The following is a 20,331-nucleotide window of genomic DNA, read 5'->3' as shown; positions in this document are numbered from 1 at the left end:
AAAATTATTCTTTCATTGTGGAACTTTACTAGGCACTGGAATGTCCAAGTTATTAACTCTGGAGAAGATTCTCAGAGCAAAATAAGATTCTCAGAAAAAGTTCTCAATTTCGTATGAATGAAACATTTGGAGTAAATTCTCTGATGCGGAAGCTCCTTCTCACTACCTCTTCTTGAGAACATTCTTAGTGTGTGTCTTCTGCCATATCTGGCACATAATGTTACATTTCATTCAACTCACTCAAACAGGCATACTATTCAGTTTACAAATATCGAACTGGCATCAGTGTGTTCTGAAAGAGTTGCACTACATTGCAGTTTTACTTTTATGTGCGGCAACAAATTATTAAGACAATTATGGACAATTTATGGAAATGCATCTCCTTTCGAGGTTACCAAATTTTCGACATGTGGGAAACTTTTTCATTATCCAAGGTAAGTGAACACATTATGTGAACGAACTCTTAAGATTACAAACACATTTCCATCTACTCCAAACTGGAACTCTGTCAGAGTTTTCTAACACAAGAAATTTTGGTTACATACGATGTATAATGGTCTGCTTGCATGTCAAGTAAGTAGTCACCCGTGCAGTTCGTTACAACAAACAGAGTGCTAGGTTTGTAACAACCACTTATTAATTTTTCTGATCCGCCTACTTATTTCTAACACAGCAAAATATAAGATTCCTGCTGTGAGGAGGCATGGTGATGAACATCTGGAAATGCCATTGACACCGTTGTTTGGTGTATACCCAAGTCTCAGAGTACTTCAGTCTGAAAACTTTGGTCTGCTGAATAGCGCCAATTTTTTTTTAATTTTCACTTCGTTTGAAAGGTTGCCCCTCTTCTTTCAAGACTTTTGGGAGAAAGTTTATCAGATAAATAATGTTTTTACTTCTACAGGTCCTCTCTTCAATATCTCTTTGGGCTACATATATATTTTTTGACTTCCAAGCAACATTTAGTCTGCCATTACTACAAAAAAGTTGGTAAAACAACCTTAACTGAACTTACTCATCAGCTTGAAGTAAGCTACAGAGCTCACTTCAAAAATGGAAAATTTTCTGCACATGTGGGAAGCTTCTCTAGTTTTATTCATATGAAATTGGAGAATGTTCTATGCTTTGAGCAACTTCCCACACTCTTTTACTCATACTGAGAAACATTCTCAGGTAAAGTATATTCTTCATTTCACTCTATTCTTGCAAACCTGAGGAATGTTCTTCAAAGTTTTGAGTATAAAGTATATTCTATCTTTTATTCATATGACCCATAATGTGATTAGTTGTGGTTGATACACAAAGCAACAACACCAAGCCCAATGCTACTACTAGTAATCTTCTCTTGGAACCATTCTAGTACATCTGGGAATACAGTGAAAAATCACTGTCTCTGCTCAGGGATTTGTTCCAGGACAATACTTTCTCTTTGCAATGGATGTGAGTGAAATAAACCTTCCAGACAGATTAAAACTGAACATACGGCCATGACTCAAAGCTTCAACGCAAATCCTCCTCTGGAGAGTAAAAGTTTCACTCAAGAACCAATCTCAACCAATGGCTAAGCCAACACCACTCAAACCCTCCTTTGTAAGTGAACTAGTTTAGCAGAACATGCAGGAGAGTAGCTATAGAGTTAAGAAAGTTATGAGAAGCATGATTGATAATTCACTAAGTCACTCATAATCATAGCTTACACATTTCATTTGATACACATGGTGTCATCAAAAGATATACAGTAAAGCCCCATCTGGGATACAGGATAGTATAGGGCTGGGCAAAGGTGGTCAACTGAGTTGGTAACTGGGAGTAATTAAATATGAGAAAGAACATAATACAAGACAATCCTCTTTTGTGAACAACACCTGTACACAAAAAGAACGGATGTTTAGTTCAGATGGTGATTAAAGCAAGTCCTGTGTCTTACTACTGTGCCACCCCAATTGTTGCCAATCATGAAGATGTACAAACAAAAGTAACTATAACAAACACAACTAGTGTCCCAAAATTTCAAATATTTAAAATTGGTATGTAAGTATATTGTGTCATAGTAATACTAATCAAGTATCATATTTGCAAAGAACATTATACACTGATAGAGAATATTCTGTCTTTGCCATGTATGGTATGCGTAAAAAATAATGCTTCTTTCATTTTCTGTTCCAGTAACAACAGTACAATCTACAACACCACACATATGTCTGAAAATGAATAACAGTGAAGTTTCACTAATGAAGGAGTATTGGGGGTGGGGAGATCATGTGTGTATTTCTGTTGAAAATGAAATTAACAGAAATTACAAAGAAACTTATTTAAGAGTGTATGCAGTTTAAGATAAGTTATTTGCAATCTTTAGATATAACTATAATGTACCTCAGTGTTCATAAAACATTGTAGAGTGGCATCTCAGGCCCCAAATGTACTGATCTTATAATTAACTGGTGACTTACACACAGTGAGCTGTGAGCCTCAACAGACTATTTCATAAGGGCAAGATAAGTTGGCTGTTGGCCACAAACTACTGATTGTTACATGTTGCAACCATTCAGAACACTTTGTGTTGACTGTGGTCTGTTTCAGATAGCTTCAATCCAATCCACGAATGATTGCAGTTTGCACAATTCGAGACAGTGACGGGGATTGCATTGTTGCCGGTTCCAAGTGAGGGTTGTGGTAACCACATGCCCATGCTGTACACTTTAACAAAATGTGAATACTGCAAACTATGTCTATCACTTGCTTGTGCAGAATTTCTCTCTTACCGCCACCATCAGCTGTGACAACTTGGATCAAACGGAATAAAAATTCATGAAATAACTTGCTATAATCACGTTTAATGCTTATGTTAGCTGTGACATTCAAAGCAGAGCACTGATAGCACTACTGATTGCTCACTGGTTGTCGGAGAATGTATGACAAATGTGCAGAACAAGCCTAAACTCTACCTCTGTCGTTTGTTACTGCAACTACACCAACCTCAGCGATTTAACAATGGCGGCACTATAGTTGCCTAGTGAAGTGTTGTTGATTTTACAACGCGTGTGAATGACTTTGATTAATAACAGTATTTGAACCTTTAATGCACTATTAATATACTGCCCAGTCACATTAATGTGACCACCTGTCACAAGCCTGAATAACCATTTTTTGCACCACGAACTGCTGTGAGACGTCCAGGAAGTGTGTCAATGAGGTTCCACAAGGTACTGACAGGGATGTGGAACCATGTTGATAGCAATGCAGTGGCAGCTTCACAAGGTTTCTTACCGGGTGGCTATGACAACCAGGAGAGTATGCTAAACTCATCCTGGTGCTCTTTGAACCACACAAAATGGTTCAAATGGCTCTGAGCACTATGGGACTTAACATTTGAGGCTATTAGTCCCCTAAACTTACAACTACTTAAACTTAACTAACCCAAGGACACCACGCACATCCATGCCCAAGGCAGGATTTGAACCTGCGACCGTAGCAGCAGAGTGGTTCCGGACTGACGCGCCTAGAACCACTCAGCCACAATAGCCTGCTGAACCACACACATAAACTGCGATTTGTGTGACATGTTGCACTGGCCTGCTGGTAGATGCCATTGTGTTGAGGATAAACTGCAAAAAGTGGTGGACACAGTCCCAAAGGATAGATGCACACTTGTGTTAATCCACTGTGCCTTTCAGAATGACCAGATCACCAAGGGAATGCTATGAAAACATTTCCTAGATCATAATGCTCCCTACTAAGGGCTAGACCTTTCTGCACACGTTGCACAGCCATACATACATACCAACGGCCGTCAGCCTGATGGAACATAAAATTATTCATCTGAGGGAAGAAAAAAAAAAAAAAAAACCTGTTGCCATTCAGTGGATGTCCAGTTGTGGTTGGCATGCAAGTTGTTGCTGATGAACAGCAGTCAGCACAGCTGTGTGAACCAGGCACCTCCTGCTTCCAACTTGGCTCAAAAGCTAATCATTACATCCTTTTGGACATCAGATAAATCACTCAACTTTCACATTACAATGACTGCACTATACCCCCCCCCCCCCCTCCTACTCCCCAAACAATACTTTATATATCATCCATTGCTAGTGGTGTCATCTGCCATCTGTTAGTAGTTATTACATATTGACATCTAAGATAGGTGGTGCTCTCATTAATGCGATTGGACCATGTAAGACACAACACAAAAGTTTGACGAATGATTTAAATGTCAGTTTCCTTCTACTCACTGCATTGTATTATAATAGTCTTAAGTAATGTAATGTTTCTTGATTGAAGTAGGTGCCAAATTTGAAGATGACCATCTCTGCAATCCACACTTATGAATCCACGTTACTTCTGTGTCAAAATTTATACCACAGCAATTGATCGGTAGGAGTCACACACACATTCCCCTTTTCATGTCTTCTAATGCCGCAGTTGTCATGCAACTTAGCCCTCTGCCACTGAGGTAAGTGGCCAACTTTACTCAGCTCACGGCTGAATTCATCAATTTCAGTTAAAATTAAGCACATTTTAAAATATTACTGCCTCCATTTTGTTTGCTTGTTATTAAGAGAACTACTCTCTATAGAAGCTCTTAATGAACCATGGACCTTGCCATTGGTGGGGAGGCTTGCGTACCTCAACGATACAGATAGCCGTACCGTAGGTGCAACCACAACAGAGGGGTATCTATTGAGAGGCCAGACAAACGTGTGGTTCCTGAAGAGGGGCAGCAGCCTTTTCAGTAGTTGGAGGGGCAACAGTCTGGATGATTATCTGGCCTTGTAACACTAACCAAAATGGCCTTGCTGTTCTGGTACTGCGAACAGCTGAAAGCAAGGGGAAACTACAGCCGTAATTTTTCCCGAGGGCATGCAGATTTACTGTATGATTAAATTGATGATGACGCTCTCTTGAGTAAAATATTTCGGAGGTAAAATAGTCACCCAATCAGATCTCCAGGTGGTGACTACTCAAGAGGACACCGTTATCAGGAGAATAAATACTGGCGTTCTACGGATCGAAGCGTGGAATGTCAGATCCCTTAATCGGGCAGGTAGGTTAGAAAATTTAAAAAGGGAAATGGATAGGTTGAAGTTAGATATAGTGGGAATTAGTGAAGTTTGGTGGCAGGAGGAACAAGACTTTTGGTCAGGTGAATACAGGGTTATAAATAGGAAATCAAATAAGGGTAATGCAAGAGTAGGTTTAATAATGAATAAAAAAACAGGAGTACGGGTAAGCTACTACCAACAGCATAGTGAATGCATTATTGTGGCCAAGATAGACACAAAGCCCACACCTACTACAGTAGTACAAGTTTATATGCCAACTAGCTCCGCAGATGATGAAGAAATTGAAGAAATGTATGATGAAATAAAAGAAATTATTCAGGTAGTGAAGGGAGACAAAAAGTTAATAGTCATGGGTGAATGGAATTCAACAGTAGGAAAAGGCAGAGAAAGAAACATAGTAGGTGAATATGGATTGGGGGGAAGAAATGAAAGAGGAAGCCGTCTGGTAGAACTTTGCACAGAGCATAACTTAATCATAGCTAACACTTGGTTGAAGAATCATAAAAGAAGGTTGTATACATGGAAGATGCCTGGGGATACTGACAGGTTTCAGATAGATTATATAATGGTAAGACAGAGATTTAGGAACCAGGTTTTAAATTGTAAGACATTTCCAGGGGTAGATGTGGACTCTGACCACAATCTATTGGTTATGAACTGTAGATTAAAACTGAAGAAACTGCAAAAAGGTGGGAATTTAAGGAGATGGGACCTGGATAAACTGACTAAACCAGAGGTTGTACAGAGCTACAGGAAGAGCATGAGGGAACACTTGACAGGAATGGGGGAAAGAAATACAGTAGATGAAGAATGGGTAGCTCTGAGGAATGAAGTAGTGAAGGCAGCAGAGGATCAAGTAGGTAAAAAGACAAGGGCTAGTAGAAACCCTTGGGTAACAGAAGAAATATTGAATTTAACTGATGAAAGGAGAAAATATAAAATTGCAGTAAATGAAGCAGGCAAAAAGGAATACAAAACGTCTCAAAAATGATATCGACAGAAAGTGCAAAATGGCTAAGCAGGGATGGCTAGAGAACAAATGTAAGTATGTAGAGGCTTATCTCACTAGGCGTAAGATAGATACTGCCTACAGGAAAATTAAAGAGACCTTTGGAGAAAAGAGAACCACTTGTATGAATATCAAGAGCTTTGATGGAAACCCAGTTCTAAGCAAAGAAGGGAAAGCAGAAAGGTGGAGGAGTATATAGAGGGTCTATACAAGGCCGATGTACTTGAGGACAATATTATGGAAATGGAAGAGGATGTAGATGAAGATGAAATGGGAGATACGATACTGTGTGACGAGTTTGACAGAGCACTGAAACATCTTAAGTCGAAATAAGGCCCCGGGAGTAGACAACACTCCATTAGAACTACTGACAGCTTTGGGAGAGCCAGTGCTGAAAAACTGGTAGAAGCAGACCTCAGGGAAGATCACTTTGGGTTCCGTAGGAATGTTGGAACACGTGAGGCAGTACTGACCCTCCGACTTATCTTAGAAGAAAGATTACAGAAAGGCAAACCTACGTTTCTAGCATTTGTCACTTGGAGAAAGCTTTAGACAATGTTAACTGGAATACTCTCTTTCAAATTCCGAAGAGGGCAGGGGTAAAATACAGGGAGCAAAAGGCTATGTACAATTTGTACAGAAACCAGATGCCAGTTATAAGAGTCGAGGGGCATGAAAGGGAAGCAGTTGTTGGGAAGGGAGTGAGACAGGGTTGTAGCCTATCCTCGATGTTATTCAATCTGTATATTGAGCAAGAAAAAAAGGAAAGAAAAGAAAAGAAAAATTCGGAGTAGGTATTAAAAACCATGGAGAAGAAATAAAAACTTTGAGGTTCGCCGATGACATTGTAATTCTGTCGGAGACAGCAAAGGACTTGGAAGAGCAAGATGAACATCAACAAAAGCAAAACGAGGATAATGGAATGTAGTCGATTTAAGTCGGGTGATGCTGAGGGAATTAGATTAAGAAATGAGACACTGAAAGTAGAAAAGGAGTTTTGCTATTTGGGGAGTAAAATAACTGATGATGGTCGAAGTAGAGAGGATATATAAAATGTAGACTGGCAATGGCAAGGAAAGTGTTTCTGAAGAAAAAAAAATTTGTTAACATCAAATATAGATTTAAGTGTCAGGAAGTCATTTCTGAAAGTATTTGTATGGAATGTAGTCATGTATGTAAGTGAAACATGTACGATAAATAGTTTAGACAAGAAGAGAATAGAAGCTTTCGAATTGTGGTGCTACAGAAGAATGCTGAAGACTACATGGGTAGATCACATAACTAATGAGGAGGTATTGAATAGAATTGGGGAGAAGAGGAGTTTGTGGCACAACTTGACAAAAAGAAGGGACCAGTTGTTAGGGCATGTTCTGAGGCATCAAGGGATCACAAATTTAGCATTGGAGGGCAGCGTGGAGGGTAAAAATCGTAGAGGGAGACCAAGAAATGAATACACTAGGCAGATTCAGGAGGGTGTAGGCTGCAGTAGGCACTGGGAGATGAAGAAGCTTGCACAGGATAGAGTAGCATGGAGAGCTGCATCAAACCAGTCTCAGTACTGAAGACCACAACCACAACAACAACAACGTTAGTTGACTTTCTGGATTTCACTATTAGTAGCTAGATGCATGTTTTTATAAAATATGGCTGAGAACCACCCGCTGGGCCACAGTTTGACAACCACTGACTTACATAATTGTCACCTTTAGTCAGAAAACTAGTTTGATGCAGTTCTCCTTGCTAGGCAATCCTGTTGCAAGTTTCATCATCTCTGCGTAACTATTGCAATCCACATCCGCTTGAGCCTGCTAAATGTATTCAAGTCTTGGTCTCTTACTCTCCAATTTATACCCTTCTAACTTCCCTTCACTAGAAAATTAACTATTTCTTGATGCCACAGGAAGTGTTCTACCAACCAGTCCCTACTTAAGCTTTGTATACACATGAGAGCTCTTCACTCACAGAGAGGTTTTACAAGTAATATGTGCCATGTATAACAGTGCTGAGAGTCAGCTCACCAGCAGTGTCATTTGAGTGTGGGCCAAGATCTAAGATAGTCATGCTCTGCTAGTTTAGACCTCATGTAGACAGCAACCTCCAACTCTTGAGACCTGCTTGCCATAGCTATCAGGCAAGAAAAACTATACCAACATTTTTGGGAGAACTGAGGGTAGTCAGTGAGTGCTGAGCAGCCACACTGGGTCCAAGATTTGTGTTGTATTTCACAGTTTTTACAGTACCACATCTTGTTAATATAGTTTGCTATATTATTACACACATTAAAAGAAAGTACTCACGAAACTGCATGTTTCGAGCCATAATGTGTGGCCATAACATGTTTTTGAGGAAAGAAATTGTCCATTTTACCTCCTACGAGCAGTTAGATCATACTTAAACAATGCAATGGAGCAGCGAACTTATAAAAACACCATAGATATCTCACATAGAATCGATAAAAAAGTCACTGAAGAGGTTTGGTCCTACATTAATAAGAGACTAGTGCGTTATCCACTGCACCACGTGGATATTCCTGTACCGTCATTGTCAGGGTATTTCATACTACTGCCACAATGGGTACATTGCAAAGTGAATACCACTAATTTGTCCACAAAAAGAAGCAATGAAAGATGCCAGGAAGTGGACTTGGGATGAAGTTGTGCATTTAATTAATATGTTAGTGCGTAAGTTTGTAGAGATTTTGATTTGTATTTTGGTATTCAAGCTGGTATGGGTTTATTATTCGATTGTCTTTTTTTTTTATTTGTAGTTCATGTTGCTGTTTGAGTTTACATGTTGTCATTTAGAGATAGTGAGTGAACATGTGGACAGTACAAAATGGAGTGTCAAGTGGAGAAATCAGAACATTTCTGACTTATTCTTCTGTTTGAGTTCAAGAGAGGGATGACAGCAACGTAGACAGCCAGAAACATTTGCACCATGAACGAGGATAATGCCATTGGACAGGGCATGACAAGAAAATGGTTTTCTCATTTGAAGGAAGACGGTTTTGACATTAGTGACACTCCCTGTTCAGCAGGACCTTCGGCATTTGATGAATATCATTTAAACACATTAATCCACAATGATCCGTGTTATTGCAATTGGTAACTTGCAGATATGATGAAATGTGATCATTCCACCATTGTGTGACGTTTGCATGCAGTGGGGAAGTTCAAAAATAGAGTGTATGGGTACTGCATGCTCTAAGCCAAAGTCTTAAAAAGGTGGCTGTATGTGCATCTCTGCTTGCTCGTCATCAATTGGCTCATGAACAACACCGACCATTCCTGTCCTGTATCATTACTGGTGACGAGAAATGATGTCTATGCTAACATAAGGAAAAGAAAGAAGTGGTTGGGCCCAAACAAAGCAGCAACTCCCTGTACAAAGACCTCTGCACATCCACAAGAGAATGTCATGCATCTGGTGGAACAGAGGCAGTGTAGGATACTACGAATTGTTTCCTCAAGGTCTAATCATCACTGCTTACATTTACTGCCAATAACCAGGATTGCTTGCAGACTAAATCGAAAAACAATGCCCAGGAAGACTGTGTGAAGTGATGCTACTTCACAGTAATGCCCACTCACTTTCTACTACACTGACAAAAAATAGGCAGGAGTTGGGTTCGGAAGTCATTTCGCACCCACCATATTCACTTGATCTGGTGCCCTCAGATTTTCACCTTTTCCAGTCTCTATTGAACAACTATCAAGACACTTTCTTTCTGGATGAAAATGTGCTCCAAACGTGGCTCAACGAGTTCTTTACCTGAAAACCATGTGATTTCTAAGTTGTGGAATCTGGAAGTTACGCCCGTGTTGACACATTGTGTGTGTATGTATTATTGATATGACCCATCTTATAAGAGACGAGGGGCATGAAAGGGAAGCAGTGGTTGGGAAGGGAGTGAGACAGGGTTGTAGCCTATCCTCGATGTTATTAAACTGATGGATAAATGCTATGAACTTATGCACAACCCAACAGTTTGTACAAGGAAAGTCCAGAGTTATGGAATGTACCTTTACTGTACTACAGAAATCAAGATAAGAAGTAAAGTTTGCTGCCTGGAATGGCTACCGTTTTTAAGACCTCCAGAGAGAAATTTACCAGGATATACACAGTTTAAAAAAATCAGCTGAAATAGTTTTATAGCATAAATAAATTAACGAATAAACAACTGACATCACCTTTCAAAACAGTTATTTTGGAATCCGAAAAACTGTCATGAACTTAAAATGGTTCAAATGGCTCTGAGTACTATGGGGCTTAACATCTGTGGTCATCAGTCCCCTAGAACTTAGAACTACTTAAACCTAACTAACCAAGGACATCACACACATCCATGCCCGAGGCAGGATTCGAACCTGCGACCGTAGCAGTCGCGCGTCATGAATTTAAAGTAATAAAGTTGTATCTATAACTTTTTATGACATGCTATTTACTAATTATCTTACTTTATTGCACATTGAACCCTTAAGTCAATACAGGTGAAGTTCAAATACAAGGATTATACAGGCTATAATTAAAAGCAAAGTTCATAGAAAACAATTATTTTATTACCGAAAGTTTTGTACTTATGATTACTTTCAAACACAATCACCGGAAAAATCGAGACATTTATCGTACCTATGGACAAGCTTTACAATACCCTTTTCAAAAAAATGTTGCCACCAACGATTTCAAATGAGCAGTGATGTTGTTTTGAAGATCTCTGTTGGTTTTAAAGTGCTGCCCTCCTAGCCACGTCTTCAGTTCAGGGAAAAGGTGGAAGTCGCTGGGTGCCGGCTCAGGACTGTACAGCTGATGATCGAGAATGTCCGGTTGCAACTGTTCAAGGAGCCGTTGGGTTCTGCCAGCAGTGTGTGGACGAACGTTGTCACGGATCAACACAATTCTTGAAGTCAGTGTTCCTCTTCGTTTGTTTTGAATGACTCTCCGCAAACATCATAAAGTTTCACAATAAGCAGCTGCATTGATAGTGGTTCTGGGCTGCACAAAATCTACAAGCAACACACCTTTCTGGCCCCAAAACACGGTAGCCATAACCTTTCTGATGTAAAATGCTTGTTTGAATTTTTTTGGTTTGTTTGGTGAATTTGGATGCATCCATTGTTGCGTTTGTAATTTTGTTTCCGGTGTGTCATATTGAATCCAAGTTTCACCTCCAGTAACAATTGATTTCAAAAAGTTCTTTCCTTCATTGTGATAACCGTCAAGAAAATTCAAAGCTGATGCTATTCGGTGACTTTTTTGGGCATCCGTCAACATTTTTGGAACCCAACGAGCACAAAGCTTTTTGTAGCCTAAATGTTCAGTAAAAGTATAGTGTATGACAGGTCCTAAATCTTCCAAAATTTCTGTAGACCAAGCAGTTATGGTGAACCTACGGTTTTCTCTAACCATTCTGTCCACTTGTTCAATAAGGTCAGCTGTAACAACAGACTTGGTCCTTGGCCCCCTTCATCATGCACGTCATTTCGGCTGTCTTTAAACTTTCAGCACCATTCATGCTCACCAGTCATGAAGTTATCACCGTACACTTTGTTCATTCTCCAATGAATTCCAGCTGCACTATTCCCTTCTGCTTGCAGAAACCAAATTACACTTCGTTAATCACACTTGGCTGAAGCAACAATGATGGGATCCATGTTTACGTGGCTATAGTGCAAAGCAGACTGACGCCTTGAGGTGACGGAAGCAACAATGATGGCAGCCACGTTTACGTGGCTATAGTGCAATGCAGACTGATGCCTTGAAGTCGGCAATGGCGGAGTGTGTGGAGTGAGAGCTGAGCAGTAGCCTACAGTGCATGTGCACTTTCTGCGCTCGTGTAGCTTCTCTACGAAGCGGTCGGAGGTTGGGAGGAAAAAACCCAGCCCTCATAAACATAAGTCTGGAAATGCTTTATTTATCAGATGTCCACCCTATTTGGCTTGTGAACATGTATGGGTATCAAAATTAAAGCTAGTGTAATGTTATTTTATCATAATTATTATTTTACCAAATATTGAAGAGGATAAATATAACTGACCCTAGAAATATATTAAAAACAAAGATTCCAAGACTTACCAAGCGGGAAAGCGCCGGCAGACAGGCACAATGAACAAAACACACACACACACACACACACACACACACACACACAGAATTACTAGCTTTCGCAACCGATGGTTGCTTCTTCAGGAAAGAGGGAAGGAGAGGGAAAGACGAAAGGATGTGGGTTTTAAGGGAGAGGGTAAGGAGTCATTCCAATCCCGGGAGCGGAAAGACTTCCCTTAGGGGGAAAAAAGGACAGGTGTACACTCGCGCGCACGTGCGCCCACACACACACACACACACACACACACACACACACACACACACACACACACACATCACGTACACACACACACACACACACACACACACACACACACACACACACACACACATCACGTACACCTGTCCTTTTTTCCCCCTAAGGGAAGTCTTTCCGCTCCCGGGATTGGAATGACTCCTTACCCTCTCCCTTAAAACCCACATCCTTTCGTCTTTCCCTCTCCTTCCCTCTTTCCTGAAGAAGCAACCATCGGTTGCGAAAGCTAGTAATTCTGTGTGTGTGTGTGTGTGTGTGTGTGTGTGTGTGTGTGTGTGTTTTGTTCATTGTGCCTGTCTGCCGGCGCTTTCCCGCTTGGTAAGTCTTGGAATCTTTGTTTTTAATATATTTTTCCCATGTGGAAGTTTCTTTCAATTTTATTTACTTGATCCTAGAAATATTAATATAACAAGCAATCTGTCGTTAATATTAATTGATTTAGCATAATAGTGTCTTGCTTGGCAATTCTGGGTCCAATTATAAGTAGTATTTCTTCCTTTTGCACAGCTGTCATTCTTGTAAAATTTCGATATTGTTGTGGGTCTTTTATCACAAGCTCTATAATGAGATTCTTGCACGCTCCAGAATAATAATGCCACCTAATGCATGCTCTTTTTCAACACAAACTCAGTTGTTTATGTTCTTTTGACACTGAAAGTATTATGAGTGCAGTTGCAGCCCAACGCTCACCCACTGCAAACTCCTTCATGCAGAAAACTACAACTGAAAAATGTGAGAGTGAGTGACCTCTCAGCTCTCTCAGATACAATCACCCACTCTGTATCAGCACCTCAGACATCTGTTCTCTCGCAAGGCTCAGACAGAAAGTACTAAGTTACTATCTGTGAAAATTCACCCCTGGTATAAACAATTCTGCATGTACTATCCGAGAGTAACGAGCTGTAAAAGAGCAAAAAACTCACATGTATCACAGCCCTTAGAACTAACTTGTCTCATTAGTATCCAACCTACTCATCTGATCTACAGTGCTCTTGTGTAGCACTACATTTCAAAAGCTTCTATTCATTTCTTATCTTTAATGCATACTGTCCTCATTTTACTTCTGTATATGGCTACACTCAAGAGCAATGGTTTTTAGCAAGTCAGCATGTTTGATCCTTATTACTTCTGCCATCTTCAGTTTTATTGTTCCCCGAATAGCAAAACTAATTCAAAACATTCGAGGTCTCATCACATTATCTAATTCTCTCGGTATCACCTGATTTTATTTGACTATATTACAATACCTTGGTTCTATTACCATTGATCTTTGTCTCAACTTCATTTTCGAGGAGTTATCAATACAGTTCAATATCCTTCTAAGTCCTTCTCTACCTCTGACGGAAGTACACTGTCATCACTCCAATTTTTTTATTTCATCTCCTTGAACTTTAATTTCCTTTCTAAACTGCTCCTTGGTTCCTTTACTGGTTGATGCTACAACCCTGCCTCACCCCCTTCTCAACTACTGCTCCCCACTCAAGTTCTTCGGCTCTTTTAACTGCAGCATGATTTATGTACATGTCTTAAATAACCCTTTTCTCTCTGTATTTTACCCCTGCTACCTTCAGAATTTCAGATAGTGTATTTGTTACTATATGCAAATAAGATGGCAACCATAGTGGCATAGTGTTATGACATTGGACGTCTATGCAGGAATCTGGTTGAAAACTTCTGTCTGTGCACGTAGGTTTAAGAGCTTTCTTGGTTTTCCTAAAACTGTGCTGTTCGCAGTATTTTCCAAGGGAAGCTAGTATTATGAAATATTTCCTGTAACTGGTTTCATTTTATTGAACTAAAAAGATGATGACTCTTGCATTTAAGTGACCCAGGAAATGTATATAACGGAAAATAATAACCACAGGTGTACCACAAGCATTGAAATTAGGTCCACTCTCGTCCTGATTATATAACACATACTCTGCTATCTTATGCCCAAGAAGCTGAAAGAATTCTCTTAAATGATGCAAGAACTATTATAGTCAATCCTACCGGAGAAACTTTAACACTCGATAAATGTAAATAAAATTTTCCTGAAACTGGTTGTTACTGAACGAAGATAAAACAATACACACAATTCAGTATTGCACAAGGCCTTAGAACACCATCAGAAATACATACAGATAAATAAGAAACTTAAATTGACTGTTCAAAATCATTAGGGGCTTGTATTTGCAAGAACATGAACTGGCAGTCATATATTACAGACATTCTGAAACATCCAACTTTTGCATTAGAGATAGATCCTATTTCGGAGATGAAACTGTCAAAAGCAGTATTTTCCTATTTTTCCCTTCTGTAGCATCTTATGACGTCATATTCTGGGGTAACTTGTCATAGAGAAAAAAAAAGTGTGTTGCACACAAGCTGGTAATTGAGATAATACACGATTCTTCAGCTTCTCAGTTGCATGCTTCATGTCAAGATAGATCACGAGTTAATGGCCAGCAGTCTGTCCAATGGACACAAAATTTTGGCGAGTGACTACTTACCATCCGCAGGTGCACTGATGAACTGAATGCTTCTAGGCTGGAGTGGTGCTTATCTCCCTCCCCTCCCTCCCCAAGATCTGTCGCCACCCAAACCCAGTTTCTCCTTCCCCTTCTTAATGAGACAAATTTTGGGTTCTCAGGCCTTACCAAGGATGTAGGCACTATCACAACATTACTCAAATCTCAATAGACCGTTTAATGACCAGTCCCAGACATGAGACGTCTGTGTTAGGACCTTAGGATGGTTGTAATCCATTCCACGTAATTCCGAAAGGCGATGTTCTGCAACTGTCGATTTGTTAGGCTGCTGCAGTCGTGTCAGCCATTGGCAGGAGCGCAGATAATTTTTTAAATATTTTCTTTGGGGCAGGGAGGGGGGGGGGGGGTGTCTACGTCTGATCAATTATGAGATGTTCATCCCTTTCATCCCTCTCCTTTGTTAACCAGATACTACAGAACACAGCTTATAGGGACCTCAAAACACAGCCATTAAAAGAAGATACAGAACACAATTACATTTACAGAAATGCATCAAACTGAATTCCCGCACTGACCAGTTGTCAACTCCACAATTAAAATACCCAAGAAATTTCATATCTATGGTGCCATTTACATTTGCCTTTATAAAACAATTACATAATGTGGTTTATTATTTGAAATGCAGTTAGATGATTAATATGAAAAACAGTCCCAGAGGTTTTAAGAACCAGCTTAAAGCAAAAATAGGGCCACGCAAAATACTCAATACATTAGGAATAAGAATGACTACCAATTATCACAGACGAGCTTGGAGGGGGGGCAACCAACTTCTGCCATTTAAATGGCAACATAAGTTAACATGGAACTGTAATAATGTCAGTAATAAATAGAAAACATTTGTAGAAATAAAGAACAAAATCATCTTTACACTTGACATTACCAAAAAAGTTTACTTGATATCCGTAGCCGAGTGCCCCTGAGCTCCATTTCATACAGGCCAAACTGAGGTGACACCAGCACAAGGTAATATGCTGGCGGTAAATCGTTTTGGCAAGCGCAACTCATTTGCAGGTTGACAGAAATTGGCTATTCCATTTCAAATCGGTGGAAACATGAAAAAATTGACCTTTTTTAAGTCAAATACCGTATGAGAAAACGGGACAATTTGCGAGCTGTGTTAACTCAAGAGCCTTATATCAGATTTCAGTGAACTATGATACATTTTGAAACTGAATGTCTATTGACTGAATTATACATCAATACCACCATAATAATTAATCAATTTTTTAAAAAATCTTTGCCATTTGTTAAGTGTAAAAATAATTTTCATAAATATTAAACTTACATTTCAACCTCTTCATTTACACACTGATTTCAGTTTTAAGTTTTAGGGAGCCCCTTGTCTAAAATGTGGAAAAAATTAAACAATAAATATTTACACTCACACTGTACTTAGATCGGAATGGCTGCCACTCACCATGGGAAGAGGCCTTGCAGTGCAGTGCAGTGCAGTGTAGTCTAACAAGGCAAAGAGCAGCCAGCAGTTTTTGCCCGGTTTCTTTCGGCTTTTCATTTTTCCTACAGTTCTCCAGTGAAGCTACCATAAAAATGTTTACTGATACTGTTTTTAAATCAAATGTTAAACAATCTAGCATAATTTTCATTCCCTTCAAAATTTTCTCTCAGAAAAAATGAGAAACATGATTAAAATTACATTAAATTTAAGTTCTAAATATACCGCATAAATTCCATCTCAAACTATACAATATTACCTCTGTAACATAAGAAAACTGCACAAGCCAAGATCTCGCTAAACAATGCATTTTACTGGATGTCTGGTTTCAACAAATCTATGACACTGTCAATATTGGAACTCATGCTTTAAAATACTGCAACATATTGTCCACCTGTGCTACAAGTCATTTCACACTGCATATATACTTCTACACTAATGATTTTATCAAATACAAATCCTGGTTGTGGTGACAGTAGGGTAAGAATTACTCGTTTTATATGGACGGCCCTTCATTCCTTTCTCCGCTTACATGCATTTTTGCTATTGATATACACAGAACTTTTACCCTATGTTGAAATTTTAATAGTGATTGTGAATCAAAGGGAATATCTAGCAGGGTTGCCACAAGTTTCATCACATGAAATTCCCTGATTTCCAGACATGTTTCAGCATTTGTCCCTAACAAATTTTGAGATCTCAAGGATAAATAAGACATAAGTTGACAATCTGTCTTTGCAGCTACAGTACAAGAAACAATAGTGCAAATGAGGGGAAGAAAGAAGAAGAAGAAGAAGAAGGCAGTATTTTCTGATGTGAGCAAAAATCTGAAGTATTATCAACATCAACATCTTTTGTAATGAACTGACTGTAGATGGAGAAAGCAAGACAAACGGTATCTGTGTTTCATTAAAGTCAATGATGTTATTTCATTTCAATAAGGCTTAACACGTTTGGTGACAAAAATAAGAATAATTAAAATGTCTATAAAATGCCACACTGTTCAATGTCCTCGTGATGAGACAGTCACAATTTCTGAAATCCATCAGCCATGGCTTCTGACTTGTTGAGGAGCATCACCACAGTCCTGGGTCCATGGATGAACCACGGAAAACCGCTGCATTACACCACACACAAACAGACCTAACCCAAGGGCAGATTGGTGAGATTAGATCCAATGGGCAAGGCCTGCGCATGAGTGGGAACCGAATGTCCTTGAGATGGACAGGACCAATCCAGTAGCAGCTCATAGGCTACTGGCAAGAAGTGGTTGCAGCACTGAGAGGAGTAGTACAAAGGACACAAGCAGTATGAAGTAGTACAGCGCATGTACTCAGCTGCACCCAGTCAGTGATGATGCATGACACCCCAGCAAACAACCATTTCATTTCCTGAGGGGGGGGGTGGGGGGAGGAGAAGAAGAAGAAGAGAGAGATTTTCCAGTTTCCCCCCCCCCCCCCCCTGAAATGTTTGAAATTTCCTGATGTCCAGAACCTGTGGCAATGCTGATCCGGGTTGTGGCGAGAAACAGATCTGTAGTACAGCCCCAGTACAGTTTATGTTAGAAGATGACAGATTGGTTGAGGCTTTGCAAAGCCACTGTACGTGAATGTTATCTAGCCTATTTAATTTGACACAACTGTTCACAACCAACAAAACACTTTGATGTTAGTGTGAGGATATCCCCTCAAAGATTTACCCAAATCAATATCCATCTGTGGTTATTCAACTTCTACAAATGCCACAGATCCCCGTAACTCCCACATGTTATTGTGGACACAATGTACAATACAGGTAGTTTATTATGTTTAAAATATTGACAATTTATAAATGAAAGACTTATTTATTGTGCCAAACAAGAAATTTTATGACAATTTGAAGGGGAAAAAAAAAAAAAAAAAAAAAAAATCGCTTTCACTGCCAGCCTTTGAGAAAAGCCATCAAAAATGCTCTACACTAAAATGCTTGGTGTTTTACATAAATGCACATTCACATTCTAAACTAAATGTGAACTGCACTAGATAAACAGCTATTCACTCGTCACAGTTGGAACCAACATTTTTCTTTGGAAATTTATGACAACTGGTAATGATTTGTACACATGGGAGTGACAATATGCACAGGTCTCTCTTCTGCCGCCCCCCCCCCCCCACACACACACACATTCTCTCTCTCTCTCTCTCTTTCGATGATTGGCTAGGTATGTCAGTTCAGAGATCTGAAGAAGGCAAAGGAATACCATGTCTCAAAGTAACATGTATAGTAAACCATGATTGCATTTAAATCAACTTACCAGTTGAGGACAGCTCTACTTTTACAAACCATCCTGACTATGCTGCAGAAGAGTAGAACCTACACCTTAAATTAAACATAATTTATTTATGCAAAATATTCGGTGACATTGTCAACAAACTTTAATCTCAGACGTGTCAGAGTTATACATGTTATGGTCAATGTTTCACTATTTACTTATACTCTCATCCATCGTAGTCTTTTTTTTTTCATTTATTATCGATACAGTCTTGACCAATGATTTACACCAATGAAATACGACAAAGGTTCTCTGCTATCGATGCTAATGACAACTTGTGTTATGCCAAATATTGCATTTTAAGGTACCGTGTTAATGCTGTTTAACGTGGTACCATTTCCTCTTATAAATTACCTACGTCAATTCAATGAAAAACAGGAAACAACAAAGGAAAATTGAGAAAGAGTATCTCAGTCTATCCAAAATAAAATTAATTTGTAATTTTTTAAAATTCTTTTGGAACTGTAGCAAAGGACGCTCCAGCTCTATCTCAAGAGAAAACGAAACGGTTCACTATTAAATATATGGTTTAACACTCACGTCACTCATTACATACATTCAGTTCATCGAGCGGTAAAGAAACAACCATACACAGCATTTTGTTAAGGTTAATACCCTTACATACTATCAAATAGGAACAATGTATTATCTTGGGAACAAAAAAACTCGGGGAGCTTCTGTGCAAAATAAAACATTTTGTCACCACTGCAAATTACTACTCCATAACGTTCACGTAATTACAATAAACTGATACTTCACGATTCGAAAATCGACTGATCAGCAGAAGGTACAACCTACTTCATTTTTACCTGATCACTCAGTGACGTCGCATCGGCCATTTCCTGTGTGTTTTATATCTGCTTCATAAAATTCGCAACTATAAGATGAATCTTTACTTTTTCTGCGTTTAAATTTGTCTCACAGAACACACTCTAATCCGTCACAAATACTTCTGCAGCCAAAGATATTAATCATGGTAAATGTAGTGATGTATTCAAGTGTCGTTTAACTTAACATCTTTCAATACCTCCATTCAGCAATTTGAATGTATTGTCTCTAACAGCCAGAAACCACGTCGTGTAAACGTTAGTGATCTTATAAAAATACAGAAAACGTATAAACTTCCACGTAATCTTTGAATGGCACTTCTCTTGTTTTGTGGAAGGGATAAAAAGTTCATAGCTTCGTGATTGGTCGAAAATTTGAAATGTTTTCTGTATCGCAAACAGTATCGTGAAAGCTCTGACGTTAAAGTTGTTGTTGATGTTCGTGTGTTGATAACAAAAACATTTTATTCGTTGTTAAGTGTGGACAGCAATTGTGTATCTTCAAATGATGTCCGCAATGAGTTCAGTAAGTTTAATTCTATGTGATATGACTTTAAAATTCTATTTTGAGGAGTACACATTGTAATAACCAAGTTGTTGGGTGGGTAATGCAGTCTGTTATAAATGAACCTAAGATTGTGAAGTAGTTCTCCTTATTCCGGATGTGTGTAAGCTCTATTTCGAAACTTGTTATGAGATGAAACAGGGCAAGGAATCATCTGGTTAGTTGATTACGATTTGTATAAATGCAGGTCATTGCAATTTGCGTCCTGTTTGTAAGTGCC

At 39.1% G+C, this 20,331-nt stretch overlaps 1 protein-coding gene across 2 annotated transcripts in view; it reads right to left on the bottom strand.

Annotated features, from left to right (window-relative positions):
- LOC126355095 (ADP-ribosylation factor-like protein 6-interacting protein 1) overlaps positions 1 to 20,066 on the bottom strand; it is a 73,263-nt gene extending 53,197 nt beyond the window's left edge. Inside the window, exon 1 of one of the 2 annotated variants that reach the window (XM_050005292.1) lies at positions 19,529 to 20,066. In XM_050005292.1, the coding sequence (XP_049861249.1) occupies positions 19,529 to 19,558 (30 nt within the window). In that variant the 5' untranslated portion in view covers positions 19,559 to 20,066. The remainder of the gene's footprint in view (positions 1 to 19,528) is intronic. The other variant, XM_050005298.1, reaches the window with a different exon arrangement.
- Between the last annotated feature and the right edge of the window lie 265 nt (positions 20,067 to 20,331).

The sequence above is a fragment of the Schistocerca gregaria genome, chromosome 1, assembly GCF_023897955.1.
Source record: "Schistocerca gregaria isolate iqSchGreg1 chromosome 1, iqSchGreg1.2, whole genome shotgun sequence".
Taxonomy (NCBI): Eukaryota; Metazoa; Arthropoda; class Insecta; order Orthoptera; family Acrididae; genus Schistocerca; species Schistocerca gregaria.
Note: the sequence above shows the minus strand (reverse complement) of the source record. Positions and strands in the feature narration are given on the sequence as shown.